We start from the raw sequence: 17364 nt of genomic DNA on the forward strand, positions 1-17364 counted from the left end.
GTGGTGCATTGCGGATCAAATCGTACTCAAAAAGCGTCGACGCGTTTTCACGCTTCATCTTGTCTCGTACAAGTCAGCACTTTTAAGTGACCGACTGCATCCAGCTCAAGATTAGCCGAGAGGAAACGGCAGACCGAGCGAGGCAAGAGACATCATGAAAGAATCTACGTGGCTTAAGATAGCCTGGGGGAAAGGGAGGTTCTCTGTAGTACACTGCGAAGGCAACCAGCGTCAGTCGAAAATTAGTCGTGGTTCAAAGCCGCACAATCATCATCCATTAACAAAGATGTAGGTATCTGAAGCCCGTATACAGGGCAGCAAGGAACGCCAACGGACGCCGCAACCAACCCGAAATCAATACGCCACCCGTGTTCGCATATCCTGGGAGATGTTAATAAAACGACAAGATAGAAACCAGCAAGAAAACTCAGCAAACTTACCGAAATCTTGCGCTCGATCTCGCGGACAGATCGATCGAGTTCGCCCGCAATCATCAACTTGGTATCATTAGGCAGCAGGAGATACATTTCGCAAAGATCCCCATCAATAACGCCCTTGACAGGGGCATAGTAGCCGCGGTACATCAAATGGTCTCGTCCAGCCAAAGGAGGTTGCTGAGAAGCCAGCTGCGTCTCCAAAAGCTGGAAAAAGTCGACATCTTCACGGCTGACGAAAGGAACAAACATGCCAATTGTGCCTTGAAGGCCGGTCCAGACAACGATGTCACGGCCTCCAGCGACTAACTGGGTTTTGTGCAGACTAGTGGGGATATCCTGGGCGAAGAAGTGGACCATCAACTCAAGACGATGGGGAGTTCCATGAAGATAACCCTTCTCGTGGATGAGGTGTGCCCCAGAGCCATCCTCGTCGGCCTGTTCAGAGATCTTGCTCGGGCAACGGACCAGCCACAAATTTCCAAACTTGTCACCACCAGCAGTGGTTTCGTAATCAACCATGGTTGTACTCGATGTCCAGCGTGCGATAGAATCATCCGCGAAGGGAATCAAGACGTTATCTTGGTACTTGTAGACGACGTAGGTGACACTCTCGCGGATATCACTGACAATGATTCGGCTGCCTTGTGTCTGCAGACCCACAATGGTTTTGGGAACCACGGGTGCTTGACATTTCCGTAATAGTTGCTTCATACCAAGGTCGTACACACGAAGAACGGGGCCGATGCCTGCTAGGAGACGGCCTTGGAAGCCAAGAAGAGCGAGAGGAGGCTCATCAACCTGGGTCTTGTGAATAAACTCCAACTCGCGACCGTCCTCCTGGAATCGATAGATGTGGATGAAACCGCAAGAGGACGAGGGAGGGCTGACTGTCATGTCCTTGGCGGTTCCCACAACCAAGAATGTTTCGTCGTCTTGGCTGGAAAACGATACCGCGGCAAGGCTGACTGCTGCCTCGTTGTCCTCAAGGTCAAGAGTAGAGATGACAGATTTGGTAGTGATTGGGTCCACGATCTGGACACATGAAGCCCAGTGGCCAGTGGCTCGGGGATATCCGAAGTCTGCGGGTGGGAGGTCGGCAACCTCGCCATTCTGAGCTTGGGAATCATCGATCAGTCTCTGGCGGGTGGCAGGAGAGAGGACGTTGTTGTCAGATTCAATGACATAGAAGAGGTGTTGGTCGGGATGCTTCACAAAGCGTCGAGGAGTGTAAGAGAGAGGAATAGACTCTTGGAGCATGTTGTTGTCCAACTTTTCAACCGTGAAAATCCTATTTTCAGTAAGTACCAGTCCAGAACAATTTGTAGTCTCAACGTAGTATGGTAGAGGATTGATCTCAGAAGGAACAATTGGAATTTTTCTTTTAAAGTTTCATCCACATAGAAGTTCGGATTGATTTTCTCATCATAGATCAAGGGGATTGGGGGAAATTGGAGATGGGAAGAACCACATACCGTAAACTGCGGCCTTGGATGCCGATCATGCCCTCCACACACTGCTCACTGGAGAAATTCCATCCCCACTCTAGTCCGACGTAATCCAAAGGAGTGAGCATGAAGCTCTTGGTTTGGATGTCAGAGTATCCGAGCCAGGGACGGGTGCTGAGCGCGAGAACTGCTGTTTGGCCCTTAACCGAAACCTGGGATAATTTCACAGGCTTGGCACCGATGAAGCGAGTTCTAGTGTCCGAAAGCTCACCGGTCACCTCGTCCAATACAGTACGAAGGTAGACACCAGAGTAAAGACCGATATGGAGATATAGAGTTGTTCCCCCCGAACTCGAGTCGGCCATAGCCATGATCTGCAAGGCAGATGGTGCAGACGTTAATGCTTGGACTGATTTGTTCTCGAGTGTCGAGTCCGGATCTAGACTGAGAATGCGGACTGTAGAGTCATCACATCCAACAGCCAAAAACGAGCTTCGCATACGGCCTTCAGGGACCTCTCCCATACTCAGGGAGGTGACGGTACCAGACATCTGTCGCCTTTCATCATATTCTGCCAATGTCCCGTCTGCATCCATTTCAAAGTAGACAATTTCACCCGAGCTGAGTGCAACTGCGACTTGACGTTCATTTGTGGCAGCTGCTACAATAGACCGATGCTGTGGAGCAGGCCATTCATTGACTCGCTGGTCTGCGAGAATGTGACGAATACCTCGAGGGTGAACTTGAACCAGAGAATCCTCGCCAAGTTGTTGCACGGCCAGAGTTGGAGCCGATGAAAGGAATCCTGTATCTGAAACTTCCTCAACAATTTCGCCAATGCTCAGGACGAGGGTTCCATTCGCAAAAGAGAGAATAATGTATGTGTGGAACTCATCGGCTCGCGTCAATTTGGTTGTCCATACAGCCGAAGGCACCTGCTGAAGGTCCGACTCCACGATCTCAGAGACCTCAAGTCCGTGTTTCAGAGTACGGAATGAGCTTCGGGCCCCAGAGCCACAGATAGTGTAGATTTGAGGTGCGTCATCTTCACTCAAATTGAGAATTTTACTGTCAATCAGAGGACTCAATGAGTTCATGCTTTCCATGAGGTTGACATTTTCAGCGCCTCGGGGATGAAAGAAGACTGGTGCAGAGGGGACAGAGTGATCAGCCGAGAACGAGTCGCTGGAAAAGAAGAGCTCGTCGGGATCGTCACCAAGCTTTTCGAATTGGTAAAAATTGTGATTTCCAGATTCACTGGCGGCATAGAGGAAACCGCTCTTCAGAATAAGCAGATTCGTTGACACAGGAATAGTGTCAAAGTATTTGATCGTCAATCTCTTCACTTCTCCAGTGGGTTGTCCCTGCTTATCTTCGACCATTTCCAGGTTCAACTTGAACAGATCACCATCCTCGGTTTGGAGAAGAAAGAAGAAAGCGCCTCTCATCTTGTGCATCACTCCTGACACAATCGAGCGCTTACGCTCAGGATTTTCAGTAGCTCCGCTGCGTCGCGGGATAGGCACGCGGAACGCACCTTGGTTGGAGTGGCGGTAGGTAATGTTATCTTCCCCGCACACCAAGACGCCACTGGGACCATCATCTCCTCCGGGTACTTGGAACAGCATAGATGCCGTGCGATCGACGGTGTCAGACCACTTGCGGACAACATGGTTTAACCCAAGATCAAGTTCATAGTACACCAAAACCTTCTCAATTTCTTCGTACGCTTGACCAGTGGGATCCTGATCCGATTCCGAGTAGTCCACCTCAAGAGCAGCGAAAACGGGATTGTCATAACCAACGTCCAAGCAGATCATGGCAAACACCAAGGTCTGGGGCTTGTGTGCCTCCAGTGGCGAGGAGATGGTAAGTTCCGCCTGCGAGTTGCGGTTGAGAACATAGACCAGCTTGTTCTTTTCCACAGAAGCAATAAGACACGCACGTCCCTTTGGGTCCACTGCGAGGTATTGACCCGGCACGACTCGACGAACTCCAGACTTTCCAAACGTCTCCATGTGGATGCGATTAAAGCGGTTCTGGGAGGGAACATATTCAACAATCGTGATCCGACCAGAGTCTGAGCCGATGATGATGTAATCTATGATAATCACTCAGCACAGTCCGTTGACCAGGAAGCATTGCAAGCATCAACGTCGCTGTCCAGGGCAGATCTCAACCCTTGAAGGGTCAGTTCGCAAGAGGACCGCGCTGCCCAGGAAGCTTGAAGAATCACTAAGTTGTACTCATATGGGGGCAGACAAGGGGTACAAAGAAAGCGACATACCTTTGTTGCTTCCAGCTACGCGGAAAGCTGCGAGTGAGCGAATGATGCCGAAAACATCTTGAGAGTAGAGAGGTGTGATCTTGCCCTGTGCCGGGTCAGGCCGATGAATGGTCAATTTAGAACCTGACGAGGTGACGATCTGCTGGTCCCTGGTGCCTGCGAATTGACCTAAGACGGCCTGTGTGACAGCAGTTGGGGGCTGGATCGTCAGGGAGTACATAAACATGTGCGATGTGGTGGCCATGGTGGGCGATTAGGTAGCGGTTTCCCGGTACCACTCAGAAGAGGTGTAAACTTTGTACATGCAATTGCAAGTCAGGGGGTATGAATATTACATCAGTCCCATCCCTGCTGGGTGGAGTTAAAAAAGGAAAACTCCTCAAGTCCACTTGCCACAGATGAAGAAAAGTGTAACCGTGTGATCACACGCGAAGAGTTGAGGAAGAGAAAATATTCCTTGCCGTGTGTGAGCTTTCACTAGCGCGTCCAGCACGTGATTTTTGATTCGACCGCCTTCTACGCCGCGCCGACTGATGCCAGGCAGATCAGATCACCTCCGCATAACGGCCTCACTGACTCCCTTCTCTCATCCTTCATCTCACTTTCGTGATATTAATTTAAATCACAGCAGCTCATCAAACACACGTTTGATCAACCGGCCAATACTCTCGTGGACAATTTACCCTTCATCTTTGGTCCGTCCCCCAGTTATCACCCTACTTGCTCTACAACAATCACACATCGTTTCGCCATGGCCGACGAGACGGCTACCGCAGAGCAGGCTCCCATTACTTTCACCGTCAAGTCATCCACCGATGCCAAATATACCTTGACTCTTCCCCTCACCACTCTTGTGTCAGATCTCAAGCAGAAGCTCTCAAGTCCCGAAAATGCCGATACCCCCGCAGAGCGCCAGCGATTGATCTATTCAGGTAGGGTTTTGAAGGACACCGAGACACTGGAGACCTACAAGATCAAGGATGGCCATACTATTCATCTGGTAAAAAGTGCTGCGAGTAACCAGCAGCGTCAGAACATTGCTGCTCAGCCTAGCTCGGCCACTGCGGCCGCTGGGGCAACCCCAAGCCCGGCAGCAGCCGGTGTCCCAATCAATCTTGCCACAGGAACTGGCAACAACCCACTTGCTGGTCTGACTGGTGCACGATATGCCGGATTCGCACAACTTCCTGGGGCGGGCCTTTTCGGCCCTGATGGCGGGGTAAGTGAGCTCTTGGGCTTGAAATAATTTAGGAATACCTGCAACATAAAGCTAACAGTCTTTGACCATGTAGATGGGACCTCCGCCAGATACTGAGTCGATGCTTAACATGCTCGAGAATCCTCAATTCCAATCAAGCATCAACGAAGCCCTACAGAACCCCGCCATGATCGACATGATGATCCAGCAGAACCCCATGCTTCGCGACATGGGACCCGGAGTTCGGCAAATGATGGAAAGCCCAGAGTTTCGCCGCATGTTGACAGATCCAAGCTCAATTCGGCAGATGATGCAAATGCAACGGGCTATGGGAATGGGTGGTGGCGGACTTGGTGGCGGTGATAATGCATTCCCCGCCCCGGGGGTGACCAACACGACGGCTGAGGGAACCCAAGGTCCCGAGCAACAGAATGCGCAAACAAATCCGTTTGGGCAGATGCCTCAGAATTCGCTTGGAAACGCAAACCCTTTCGGGGCCCTCTTTGGAGCTAACCCGTTCGGTACTCCAGCCCAGCCTTCTACCGCACCGGCCTCCACTCAGCCCGGCGGTACACAGGGTGCCGACTCCACTGATCGATCAACATCTGCTGAGGGACAAATCCCTCAAGCTGCTCAAACCCCCTTCGCATCTCTCCTGAACCCCGCTATCTTCGGAAACGCTGGCCAAGCTGGTCAGGGCATGAACCCGTTCAATCCTCAGCAGAATCCGTTCCTGCGTGACCCGGCGCTGCTTTCCCAGATGATGCAAGGAATGGGTGGACAGGGCACAGGAGGTGGAGCCGCTGGTGCAAACCCTCTGGCTGCTCTACTCGGCGGTGGTCTTGGTGGTTTCGGAGGTGGTTTTGGCACCCCTCAGCCTGCAGACACGCGCCCTCCGGAGGACAGATACGCCGATCAGTTGCGGCAGTTGAATGATATGGGTTTCTTTGAGTTCGAGCGGAACATTGAAGCCCTGCGTCGCGCAGGTGGCAGTGTTCAAGGAGCGGTGGAGTACCTCCTTAGCCACCCATAATAATTTCTGGGCAGCTTTTTTTCTTTCTAGCACAGCCTTACGATTACTTTCCTGATGTATTCAACTTCCACTGATTTTACGAGGTGGGCACGCTCCCTCGGTACCTATGAATTTCTCATTCCCCTTTTAGCATGCTTATCTTCTGTGTGATTCTTGGCTAGTTTTCTGGATATCTCGCCATCATTCCAGAGCTCAGAATGCCATGGGATCATTTCTAATTGATGCTTCTATCCTCCTCTAAATCCCTAAGAAATCTACAAATATGAATCTAGCCATAGCTGCATATCCCACCGAATTGGTATTATATCACACCGGAGCACAAGTAAAAAGGAACAGAAGTGTTAGATTTTTGAAAAATGGCCTTCAGTCTTGTAGCCTCGAGATACCCATGTCTTACAAGCATGAAGGGTCATGTACAAACATGCTTCCCGCCGAATTTCGTTCGGATGGCTAGAAAATTCGGTGTAAGATCTGAAAAGCCAGGCAATTTGTTCCCCCCAATCCGAATGGGTAAGATTGCTAGTTTGATCCTTGTCAAAGCGGGGCACGTGAACCGCTTATATTATGATTATAGCTATCCTTCTATGATTAGCCAAGGAGATGAACATGAGAAACACACGTGGAGGAAGGCATTGAGTCCCAGGGCCAAAAAAAAAAGCCGAGACCAAAGGACGAAACTTGAAAATGGGAAGAGAAACTTCATCAATCGCACAAGGGACGGAAGTCGACATAGACAAAACTCATCATTCAGCGTTCAACTTTACTCAGAATCATGTTGCCTGGTATTCACCTGGCCAACTTCGATCTCAGATATCATACTCATCTCGATGCCACGCGACTTGCGAAATGACCACTTCGCAGTATTCCGATGGCCATCAAAGCATACACCGGGATGAAGAAGACAACCCCGTTGTTTTCCATTGAGCTGCTGGATCCACCCTGTAGCTCTGCAACTCGGAACAAAGAACGAACGAAAGATTAGTTCTTGCTAGGGCAAGACATGGATTCAGTGTGAACAAGTGCCATGATATCGGAAGGAAGGGAAGTTTGACGAAATAAAGACTCAGCAGCTAAAAACGCTATCCACTTGGTGCTATTGCGGAGATCACGAACAGACACATAGATTTCATTTGAAGAGGTGTGGCCCATGGCCAAGAAGGCTTGTAAGGGAATGCCTAAAGCCCAGGTAGTAGAAGCAGTTGTCATGATGCGAGCTGAGAAGCCAGTTTCAATGAAACAAGAAGGAGAATTGAAGAGACTGGCTTTGGCACGTCTGTATTCGGCTGAAATCGACGGTTGCTACATATCACATGTAAGTATGGTGTACGTCGAAATCAAACTATTTTTTTAGGGCTGTTGAAGTCACGATACCATTGACTACATCTAGGTTTAGAATTTCAAAATTGCAAGAAAATGTCCATGAAAATTATCAAAAAAGATATCATTTTTCAAGGAAGGCTCCAGGGTCAGATACACGAGTCCACAGGCAGCAATTTTTGGCGGCTGTGATTTCTCCTGATGTAAGGTTTTTACTTGAATTCTCTGGCCGACTCCATAATCCTTGAACTCTCTTATTTCTTGCAAAATTTTTGGCATCGACTGTAGATCTCCTACCTCTGTCCCTAACCATAGCATAACCGCCTATGGCCGTGATCTTGGCTTTGGGTGGGGCCGAGTGTAAGTCTCCGAGTTGCGACGGCTTGGTCAAGCCTTTCACGATAACCACTTCCCTCTTCAGGCCTTCGCAGAAGGGTAACAGGTGTCGCCCGTCAAGCAAAACATCCCCATTGCAATGACAAATGCCATGTAGTGAAATCTCAGGTCGTAAACGTCCTCAGGGTCTCAATAGCCACACAGCGTAAGAGAGCCAAAGGTAAAAAGCCAGGAGTGCCAAGATGGATCTGTTCTAAAAAAATTAATAATAATTATCACCACAGTGAGTATTCATTAGTAACCTCAAGATTTTTTTGGCAAAAGGTGAAAGATGCCCAACGGAATTTAAGAACGGGGGTTTGAGATAAGAGTCCATAGCCAACATGAGGGGTGAATTAGGTAGCCTATCATACGGTTAGCTTTCCAAAGATGGGATATAGCTTTTCAGGCATGTCATTTTCTCCATGTTGACAAGAAGATTGGACGGAAATACAAAGGTACGTTGGAGAAACTATCGGAGACATGTGTAGATGGGGGTTGAACGCAGCAGAATCTGGCCTAGCGAGACGGTGAGGTAAATAAGCAAGCCAATAAAATGGTAGAGGACCAGTGGGCGGTAAATCTAGAAAGCTATCATAACACCGAGGAAAACTAGGCTTAAATAGGTGAACTTGGCGCTCTTGATCATGGTTAATCAACCCTGGAGCGCAAATTATTCTGAAATATCAAGACTTATCAAATAGGGTTGTCGATTTTGTCAAGGTGTGCATGCGTGGTCTATCCAGGCGTCCACGGGGTGGTATTCCGATTAGGTAATCCAGGGATACGTCTGGAGTAGTCCAGGGAAGCGCGAAGCTATCCTAAGCTCCCCACAGTCACTCAGCCCCTTTTCTCGACACACTTATATAACTGCTGTGGCATTAAGTGCCAGTTTCACTCGTTACTTACCTGTCCCTCGGCAGGTTGCGGGTGAGCTGAAGTAATCCGGTAACCTTGGCAATCTGCTATTCAACACGCGCTTCCGAGATCAAGTCCATTGTCGGACCGCCCATCGATCGTCTTGACAACGTATCCTTTTAACGAGAAATCCTTTACGAAGTAGTCATTTTGGCTCACTCGCTTCGATCTAACCTTTGCTGGTCGACACACCGTAATCCACCGACTTACAGCTCTCCATACTTTGTGTACATGCTGGCGCGATAGCTACCCGTTTACTCCGGGTCAAAGATCAAAGACCAAGCAGATCTATTTACATCCATTGAACATGGCCTTTGTTCAATTTCGTGTCCATCAGTGGGTGCTGTGGGTGCTGCTGCTCGTGTCCTGTACCGGTGCATTCTACGTCCCTGGTAAGCACAAAGGCGTATTCTGGTTGGACTAAGCATTTGATACTTACAGACTTTCCCCCCACTAGGATACTCTGTTACCCGATATAATGACAATGATCCGATCCCTCTTCTCGTGAACAAGATCTTCTCCGATCATACCCAGCTGCAGTATGCCTATTTCGACCTGCCTTTCGTCTGTCCGCCGAGCGGTAAAAAACATGGCGGCTCCCCGTTTGGATCGGGCCAAAGCATCTCGCTCAACATCGGAGAGGTATTGCGCGGTGACCGAATAATGACCTCCGACTTCGAACTTGCGATGGGGAAGGATGTGGAGTGTCAGTCGCTCTGCACTCGCGATCTTAGTCGGTCAAATGTGAAATGGGCTCGCCAGCTCGTCAAGGAGGGATATGTGGTAGAATGGATTGCCGACAATCTTCCAGGAGCCACGAGTTTTGTGACAGTGGATCGAAGCCGCAAGTATTACGCTTCCGGATTCAAGCTGGGCTATCGAGACATCTCTCCAATCACCGGACAGCATCGGTTTTTCATCAACAACCATTTCACAATCGTTATACGCTGGCGGAGCGCACCGGAAGGAGGAAAGGTAGTTGTAGGCTTTGAGGTGTACCCGAAAAGTATTACCGCCGAGGACCGCCTGGAAAACGGATGCCCCAAAGCTCTTCACAATAACAACGAAGGTCTGGGATTGTACATCGCACCCAACCTTTCGCGAATGCAAGAAAAGTATTCCGGGCTGTCGTATATCCCTGATGATGACGACGATGATGACGGAGCTACACTGAAGGTCCCTTACACCTACTCTGTCTACTTCCGAGAGGACACCAATGTTGAGTGGGCCAATCGCTGGGATTTATACTTTATCAACCAAGGCGAAAGTTTGATAACCCACTGGCTAGCGATCATCAACTCATTGACAATTTGCACCGTGCTGGGGGTGACTGTGTTTGTCATCTGGAGCCGCACAGTGCAAGGCGACCTTAAGGGTCGCGGCGATGGTGCTATGGACGATCGGAAGATGAAGACCCAATCTCGGCGCCGGAGTGGCAGGCCTGGCGAGCAAAAAGCCGGGGGGCTTCAGGATGACAGTGCAGATGTGGAGCGCGACGCAGACTACTCCTCGGACGAAGAGGCTCTCGAGGATACAAGCGGATGGAAGCTTCTCCATGGGGATGTGTTCCGCATCCCCGCTTATAGTGGTCTTCTTGCTCCCTTGGTTGGATCAGGAATGCAGCTCTTATTCATGGCTTCAGGCTTGCTCATACTCAGCTGCTTGGGAGTCTTGAACCCAAGCTTTCGTGGTGGCTTTGTTAGCGTCGGGATGGGTCTCTTCGTCTTTGCTGGCCTTTTCTCCGGTTACTTCTCAGGAAGGCTTTACAAAACCTTTGGCGGAACTGCTTGGCGCAAGAACACACTAATCGTACGTATTTTCCTTCAGTTATTCACGTGCCGTTGCTAATTTTTCGGCTTAGACCGCTTTACTCTTCCCTGGTCTGGCATTCTGCCTTGTGTTTATTATGAACTTGTTTGTCTGGGCTCAAGCATCCAGCACGGCAATTCCTTTCGGCACTCTGATCGGTCTTCTTGCAATTTGGCTCCTCATTCAAGTTCCGCTGGTATACATAGGTAGTTGGGCCGGCTATGTGCGTGCAGTGCCATGGGAGCACCCTCTGAAGACGAATGCTATTGCCCGCCAAATTCCACCCCAGCCGTGGTATCTCCGCACCCCTCTCGGGCCTGTGGTAACTGGCCTCATTCCATTCGCAGTTCTGTTTATTGAGCTGTTATTCCTTTTCAAGAACTTGTGGCAGGACAAGTCTGGCTATTACTATGTCTTCGGCTTCCTGAGCGTTGTCTCAATCGTTCTGATTGTTACGATCGTTGAGGTAACCGTGATCGCAACATACAGCCAGCTTTGCTCCGAGGTAAGACTGTTCTTGGCTTGCATTGTGAATTGCCGCACTAACTTCCTTAGAATTATCATTGGTGGTGGCAGAGCTTCCTCACCGGCGGTGGCAGCGCTTTTTGGATTTATGCCTACTGCATCTGGTATTACCTGTTCAAGCTCCACATTACTGGCTTTGTGTCAGGCCTGCTGTTTTTCAGCTACAGCTTCCTCGCTTGCGCTGTATATGGCCTCTTAACCGGAACCGTTGGTTTCTTGGCTGCTTATGCTTTTGTCCGGCGTGTTTACAGGTAAGACCGCAGCATTTTGAATCCGGTCAGCAAGGGGCTAATCATGAGAAATTTACAGTGCCATCAAGGTTGACTAAACGTTGACACAACTACAACATCTTCTTCTTCAAACTCTTCAATCCAGAAACTTCTCGTCCAAACCTCTACCTCTTCATTACCTGATCTGTCCGATAAGCATAGGTGAAGTCATCTACCACCACGGCGTATAGTGTTCTATTTTCTGTATCTTTTGGCCCGTCCGAAATCTGAGCCTTTGCTTCCCACGTCTGTGTTGAACACAAGCCGCCATTTCTCTTTCCTTGCCTTCTTTCAGTGCCCGGTAATCCAGTATCTCTATTACAGGTTTTGGCAAGGGCCTCTCACCTTGCTACGGACTTTTGTTTGCCGCGTCTGTTCACCCAAGACGGACAGGGCTTCATTAAAGACGCACGCCCAAATTTTAGTCCCCATTAATTCTAATGGATTCCCATGTGATAGATTGTCCGCTTGAAATACATCCTCGAATTTCACTCAGTTGACGATTTAAAAAACCACAGCAGAGGGTTCTTGCACATCATATCTTGAATGCCATCTTGGCCCAAATACATCAGATTGTTTGAAAGTCTTCAGTCCTCAAGGACAGAGACCGCATCAGTGGCTGGCTATTCTTTTACTGGAATTAAGGAGAGCTAGCCCGCTTTTCTGTTTAAAGTTTGACTTGACACTTACCATTTAATACGAGAATTGACTTGAAGCATTTCTCGTTTCATGATCAAATTTGGCTGACCTAAGAATTACTTGCGATTCACCTGCAGTGGAAAGAGTATCTTTTTCTCCAGGTTGCCAGCACTATGTAAGCTATCATTTTACCAACTACACCAGGTGAAAACATCCGGTGATGACTTGGAAATCCGCATGTTATACGTCAATGTCGACGTGGCCTTGTGGAGCTACATGCCTCCTACTTGAAAACAACTGCCTATGGTAGAAAACAGTGGTGACTATTTTCACCTTCAAGGTACGGAGCACATAAACCATCGTAAATCCTGGGGCGATCTTAGACCGCTCCGCATGGCGTGCTTGGAAAGGGGGATTGCTCATTGTGGAGCCATGATGCATCAGATTCCGTCTCCTTGTTTCGATACTGTCTCTTCGCGAGGACTGTAAGTAGATACAATAGCAGAGAAAGAGAAGAACTAGAAGGAGAGTCCCACTGGACTCCATCGCTTTCTTGGATCTTCACGAAGTCTCGTTTTCCTCCCAGTAGTGCCGAATCCTGCGGTTTGATTGGGCGTCAAGATAAGCAAGTGGAACCTCTGCTTCTAAGTCTCGCCTCTAACCTTGTTAGGTCATCCCAGATGAGAAACATCTCGATTTGATTGGTGAAGAATGCATTGACATGACTCCATGAAGCACAAGGTTTGACTAGTGCTCGGTTTTGGGGAATCACTAGGCTAAATCAGGTTAGCGCTTTGAAGGTCCTGTCACACTGGAAACGCTGCCGTGGATGTGGGCTATCCTGCCGTTATCCACTCCGGGGTCGAGTGCGCGTGTGAACTACACTGAAGGTAGACCTTGTACTAAATCCTCATCCTGTGGCACGGCATATTTTAATTGAAATTATTGGCTTAACGGGGGTGAGATATGTGGTGATTTTACATGCACGATTGGTATTACCGTTGTATTATGACCTTCCCAATGTGACAGATGCAACACCTGGACCCCATGGTGCCTGTAAAGTGGCAACTCCCTCGGCATTTGGCCCGATGGGTTTTGATTCAAATTTAGTTGGTGAAAATCACTAGTCTTGTGACTACATATTCGTATTTGCAATTGCTTATTCTCAGAGACCACAATTATGCAAGTGGGCAGGGAGAAAACTATAGCCTATGTGTGCCGTATTGCACTCCGGACTATCTAGTTCGGTGTTATATCAATTACCATACATGTTTTTCCGAAAATCACACCATCCATGCCTCGAATGATCCCATCGTTCTTGCGGGGGGAGTACGTCAGTGCCGGATCACCTCCCCAGATCTCCGTTGCAGGCGGGAATAACTTTGTACGAATCGGTTTGGGATGCTACATAACGCAATTACAATGCACAGCATTCTGCAGGGTACATGGTCAAATAGGAATACAAAATAGGATCGTCACTGTATATCGGGGAAATCTTACATTAATTACACGCACCCTTGACCCTTGGTCTTGGCCTTCATGTGTTCGCCTTTTTAGCCCCCAATCTCTTTTAGAATTATCTCCTTTTTTCCTCTTTTGGTCGTTTTTTTTTTCTTTTTCCTTTCTGTTCCCCACATTCTTCCTCAACTTCTTATATCATCTGCTCTCCCACACTTTCGTCTTTCATTCGACTCTCTCTCAAAATCTGTATTTAACCTCCAATCCAAACTGGCCGTCCGTTGAACCATATGCTCAATATGGCGACCAAGAAGCCCAATTTCCTCTACATCATGGCCGACCAAATGGCCGCACCCTTGCTGTCCTTGCATGACAAGAACTCCCCCATTAAAACCCCTAATCTAGATCGCCTTGCCGACGGCGGTGTAGTCTTCGAGTCAGCTTATTGTAACTCACCACTGTGTGCTCCCTCGCGCTTTGTCATGGTCAGCGGCCAGCTGCCCTCTAAGATTGGAGCCTATGATAACGCGTCAGAGCTGCCCGCGGACACCCCCACATATGCTCACTATCTGCGCCGCGAGGGATACCACACGGCCTTGGCCGGAAAGATGCACTTCTGCGGCCCGGATCAGCTTCACGGCTATGAACAGCGTCTGACCAGTGATATCTACCCGGGTGATTATGGCTGGTCCGTCAATTGGGATGAACCTGTACGTCTATTTTACGAACAACCGGTTGTGGCACCATACTAATTGAAACGTAGGACATCCGTGCCGACTGGTATCACAACATGTCCTCCGTGATGGAGGCAGGCCCCGTTGTCCGCACAAATCAATTGGATTTTGATGAAGAGGTAATTTACAAGTCAATTCAATACCTACACGACCATGTTCGGCAGCGCAACGAGCAGCCTTTCTGCTTGACGGTCTCCATGACTCACCCACATGACCCATATGCCATGACCAAGGAGTTCTGGGACTTGTACAACGATGTCGAGATCCCGCTGCCTAAGAACGGAGCGATTCCCCATGACCGGCAAGATGCGCACTCCCAGCGGGTACTTAAGTGTATCGACTTGTTCAACAAGGAGATGCCCGACGAGCGCATCCGTGCCGCCCGTCGTGCATACTATGCCGCCTGTACATACGTTGATACCAACATCGGCAAGCTGCTACATGTTCTTGAAAACACCGGTCTGGCCGACGATACCATCATTGTTTTCACTGGTGATCATGGTGACATGCTCGGCGAGCGCGGCCTGTGGTACAAGATGACCTGGTTCGAGAATTCGGCTCGCGTTCCTTTCCTTGTCCACTCGCCTAAGCACTTCGCCCCAAAGCGCATCTCCCAGAACGTCTCTACTATGGATCTCCTTCCTACGTTCGCTGAATTGGCAGGCGCCAAACTCATCTCCGACCTTCCCCTCGACGGTGTTTCCCTCGTACCGTATCTGACTGGCGGCGAGGGTCTCCGCACCGATACAGTCTACGGCGAGTACATGGGCGAGGGTACCCAGGCTCCTCTTATGATGATCCGTCGCGGCCGCTGGAAGTTCATCTATTCGACTATCGATCCACCTATGCTCTACGATCTCGTCAACGACCCAGAGGAGAGGACCAACCTTGCAGCCGGCCTACCTATTCCATCCAGCTCCACTCGCGCAATCAAGCCCACTAACTTGACTACCATGAATCTGCCAACTCCAGACGACACCCCACATGCATCGCCAATCCCTCAGCGTGCTACCACGGCAGACTACCACTTCCCTTCAAATACCCCCCCTCGCACTCCGAGCCCCTCCAAGCTCCCGCCTGCAGTACCCAACACCACCGATCCAACTAAAATTCTGGCATTCTTCCTTGAGGAAACATTTGCCCGCTGGGATCTGGAGAAGATCCACCAGGACGTACTGCGTTCTCAGCGCCGCCGCCGTCTGGTCTACTCCGCTTTGATTCAGGGTACCCAGACCGTCTGGGACTACGAGCCGCGCACCGACCCGAGCACCCAATATGTGCGAAACCAGGGCAAGGGTGCCCTCGACGATGTCGAACTCATCTCGCGTTGGCCTCGTGTGCTCCAGCAAGCTGCTGCTGCTAATGGGATATCTGCCTAGATCGCACAATCGAGTTTTCGTGAACATGGCCATTTGCTCGGATACTGGTTGAAGGCATCTAATGCCTTGCATTCAAATTTGTTTCGACTCTCTTGCATTTCAGCATCATCGTACTTGTTGCTCTTTTACGGCGTTCCTGGCATTCATTTCATTTTCGGCTCCTTTTTTTTTTTTTTGGGGATGTTCAAATTTTTGGTATTTACACATCTCTCACTCTCATAGCAAGGCGTGCGCTATTCCCGGGGCTTGTTTTCCTCATTTGCATCTTTTCATGCAGGTTAGTTATGGCTGCATGGATTTTTTGGTCTATAGCTGTGCTTTTGGTCCCCCGGGTTGGGTGTCTTTCCCTGCATGTTGCTGGCTTTGGACTCACATCAAGTAGATACAATATCCAAAGACTGTCCATTGGACTTTTACGTTATTCTACGTTTATTTCAGGCTACTTCGCCTAGCCCTGTGCTGCCAAATGATCCCTCAACTTCATATCCAGTCGAATCCTTCTCGCCAAGCGGCTGGAATTTGCGCTTGCATGCCGAAATCCAGCACATCCTTTTTCAAACTGCAAAGCGATAGTTCATGGAACGTAGGGAGCTTCGCACAGCTTCTGGCTTTCAATCCAGGCCACCTTGTCGCCAACAGTACTATAGCGCGTAGTCCTATGATAACGAGAAAATCCATCCTTTTGCGACACTTGAATCTCATGTTCCAGTCAGTTTGCCTTTATCAATAGGATGAAACTTCGAAGATTGTCAAATCAAATGGTAAACGCCAAACCACACTTTATTTAGAACGGTGGGCTAGCTCTCCACCTCTAGCAGGCATTAGAGTGAAAAGACACGACGACGTACTTGCCCTTGGCCTACTGGCTTGCCTAGAAGGCCCCCAGTACCTATCTTGTAGCTCTGACGCTCGTTCTGTAGCCCGTATCGCAACTAAAAATAAGCCAGTCAGTCTCAATCTGTGTTTAAGTCAAACCCTTAGCCACACATCAAATTTTTTCCCAAGTACTTTACAAAGAGAGGCATCCTGATCATATACGATCTGCAACATCCTTGCGAAAACACCAAGTGCTGAAATCACCCATCTTCTGGAGGATCACCAGATGGCCGGATATGAAGATGCTCAAAATCATCCACGCAATGCCAACGGTGGGAACAGAAGTCTATGAGTTTGCAACCATCACCGCTGAAAACTCCAGCAGGGAAACAGAGGCAATAGGTATAGCCTCATGAACCTTCCATCGGATCGGAAAGGTCTTTAACGTTTCTAAGATTTATCTCGAAATGACAACTGGAAAACGTGCATCCTGTGATGCCCTTGCAACCGTGGCAATACAAGCTGTTGCTGAAGAGCTGCCTTTGAATCATGCTCTCGCTATGTCCTCTCGGTGCATTAGAGGGGGACAGTGAGCTTGCAACTATTTCCAGGGCGACGAATCGGACAAAGGGTCCGACTTAGAGAGCGACTCTTTGATATTAGAAGTCTACAACACCTATATCCTCGTTTCAGTACAAAGTCCATAAGTACAGCCACGCTTTCAA

At 49.2% G+C, this 17364-nt stretch overlaps 4 protein-coding genes across 4 annotated transcripts; 3 read left to right on the plus strand and 1 right to left on the minus strand.

Annotated features, from left to right (window-relative positions):
• Positions 1 to 354: 354 nt before the first annotated feature.
• Pdw03_1149 (Pre-mRNA-splicing factor rse1) lies at positions 355 to 4413 on the minus strand (the record flags this gene model as incomplete). The annotated part of the gene is made up of 4 exons (XM_014679395.1): positions 355 to 381; positions 441 to 1725; positions 1910 to 3983; positions 4170 to 4413. The coding sequence occupies 4 exons, from the start codon at positions 4411 to 4413 to the stop codon at positions 355 to 357; spliced, it is 3630 nt and encodes a 1209-aa protein (XP_014534881.1).
• A 507-nt stretch (positions 4414 to 4920) lies between these two features.
• On the plus strand, positions 4921 to 6400 carry Pdw03_1150 (Ubiquitin-like protein DskB, putative; the record flags this gene model as incomplete). Its single annotated transcript, XM_014679396.1, has 2 exons — positions 4921 to 5388; positions 5462 to 6400. The coding sequence occupies 2 exons, from the start codon at positions 4921 to 4923 to the stop codon at positions 6398 to 6400; spliced, it is 1407 nt and encodes a 468-aa protein (XP_014534882.1).
• Positions 6401 to 9317: 2917 nt separating this feature from the next.
• Positions 9318 to 11672, plus strand: Pdw03_1151 (Multispanning membrane protein, putative; the record flags this gene model as incomplete). The annotated part of the gene is made up of 5 exons (XM_014679397.1): positions 9318 to 9402; positions 9468 to 10819; positions 10872 to 11324; positions 11375 to 11595; positions 11654 to 11672. The coding sequence occupies 5 exons, from the start codon at positions 9318 to 9320 to the stop codon at positions 11670 to 11672; spliced, it is 2130 nt and encodes a 709-aa protein (XP_014534883.1).
• A 2337-nt stretch (positions 11673 to 14009) lies between these two features.
• Positions 14010 to 15823, plus strand: Pdw03_1152 (Choline sulfatase, putative; the record flags this gene model as incomplete). Its single annotated transcript, XM_014679398.2, has 2 exons — positions 14010 to 14420; positions 14474 to 15823. 2 exons carry the CDS (start codon positions 14010 to 14012, stop codon positions 15821 to 15823), a joined length of 1761 nt encoding a protein of 586 aa, XP_014534884.2.
• Between the last annotated feature and the right edge of the window lie 1541 nt (positions 15824 to 17364).

The sequence above is a fragment of the Penicillium digitatum genome, chromosome 4, assembly GCF_016767815.1.
Source record: "Penicillium digitatum chromosome 4, complete sequence".
Taxonomy (NCBI): domain Eukaryota; kingdom Fungi; phylum Ascomycota; class Eurotiomycetes; order Eurotiales; family Aspergillaceae; genus Penicillium; species Penicillium digitatum.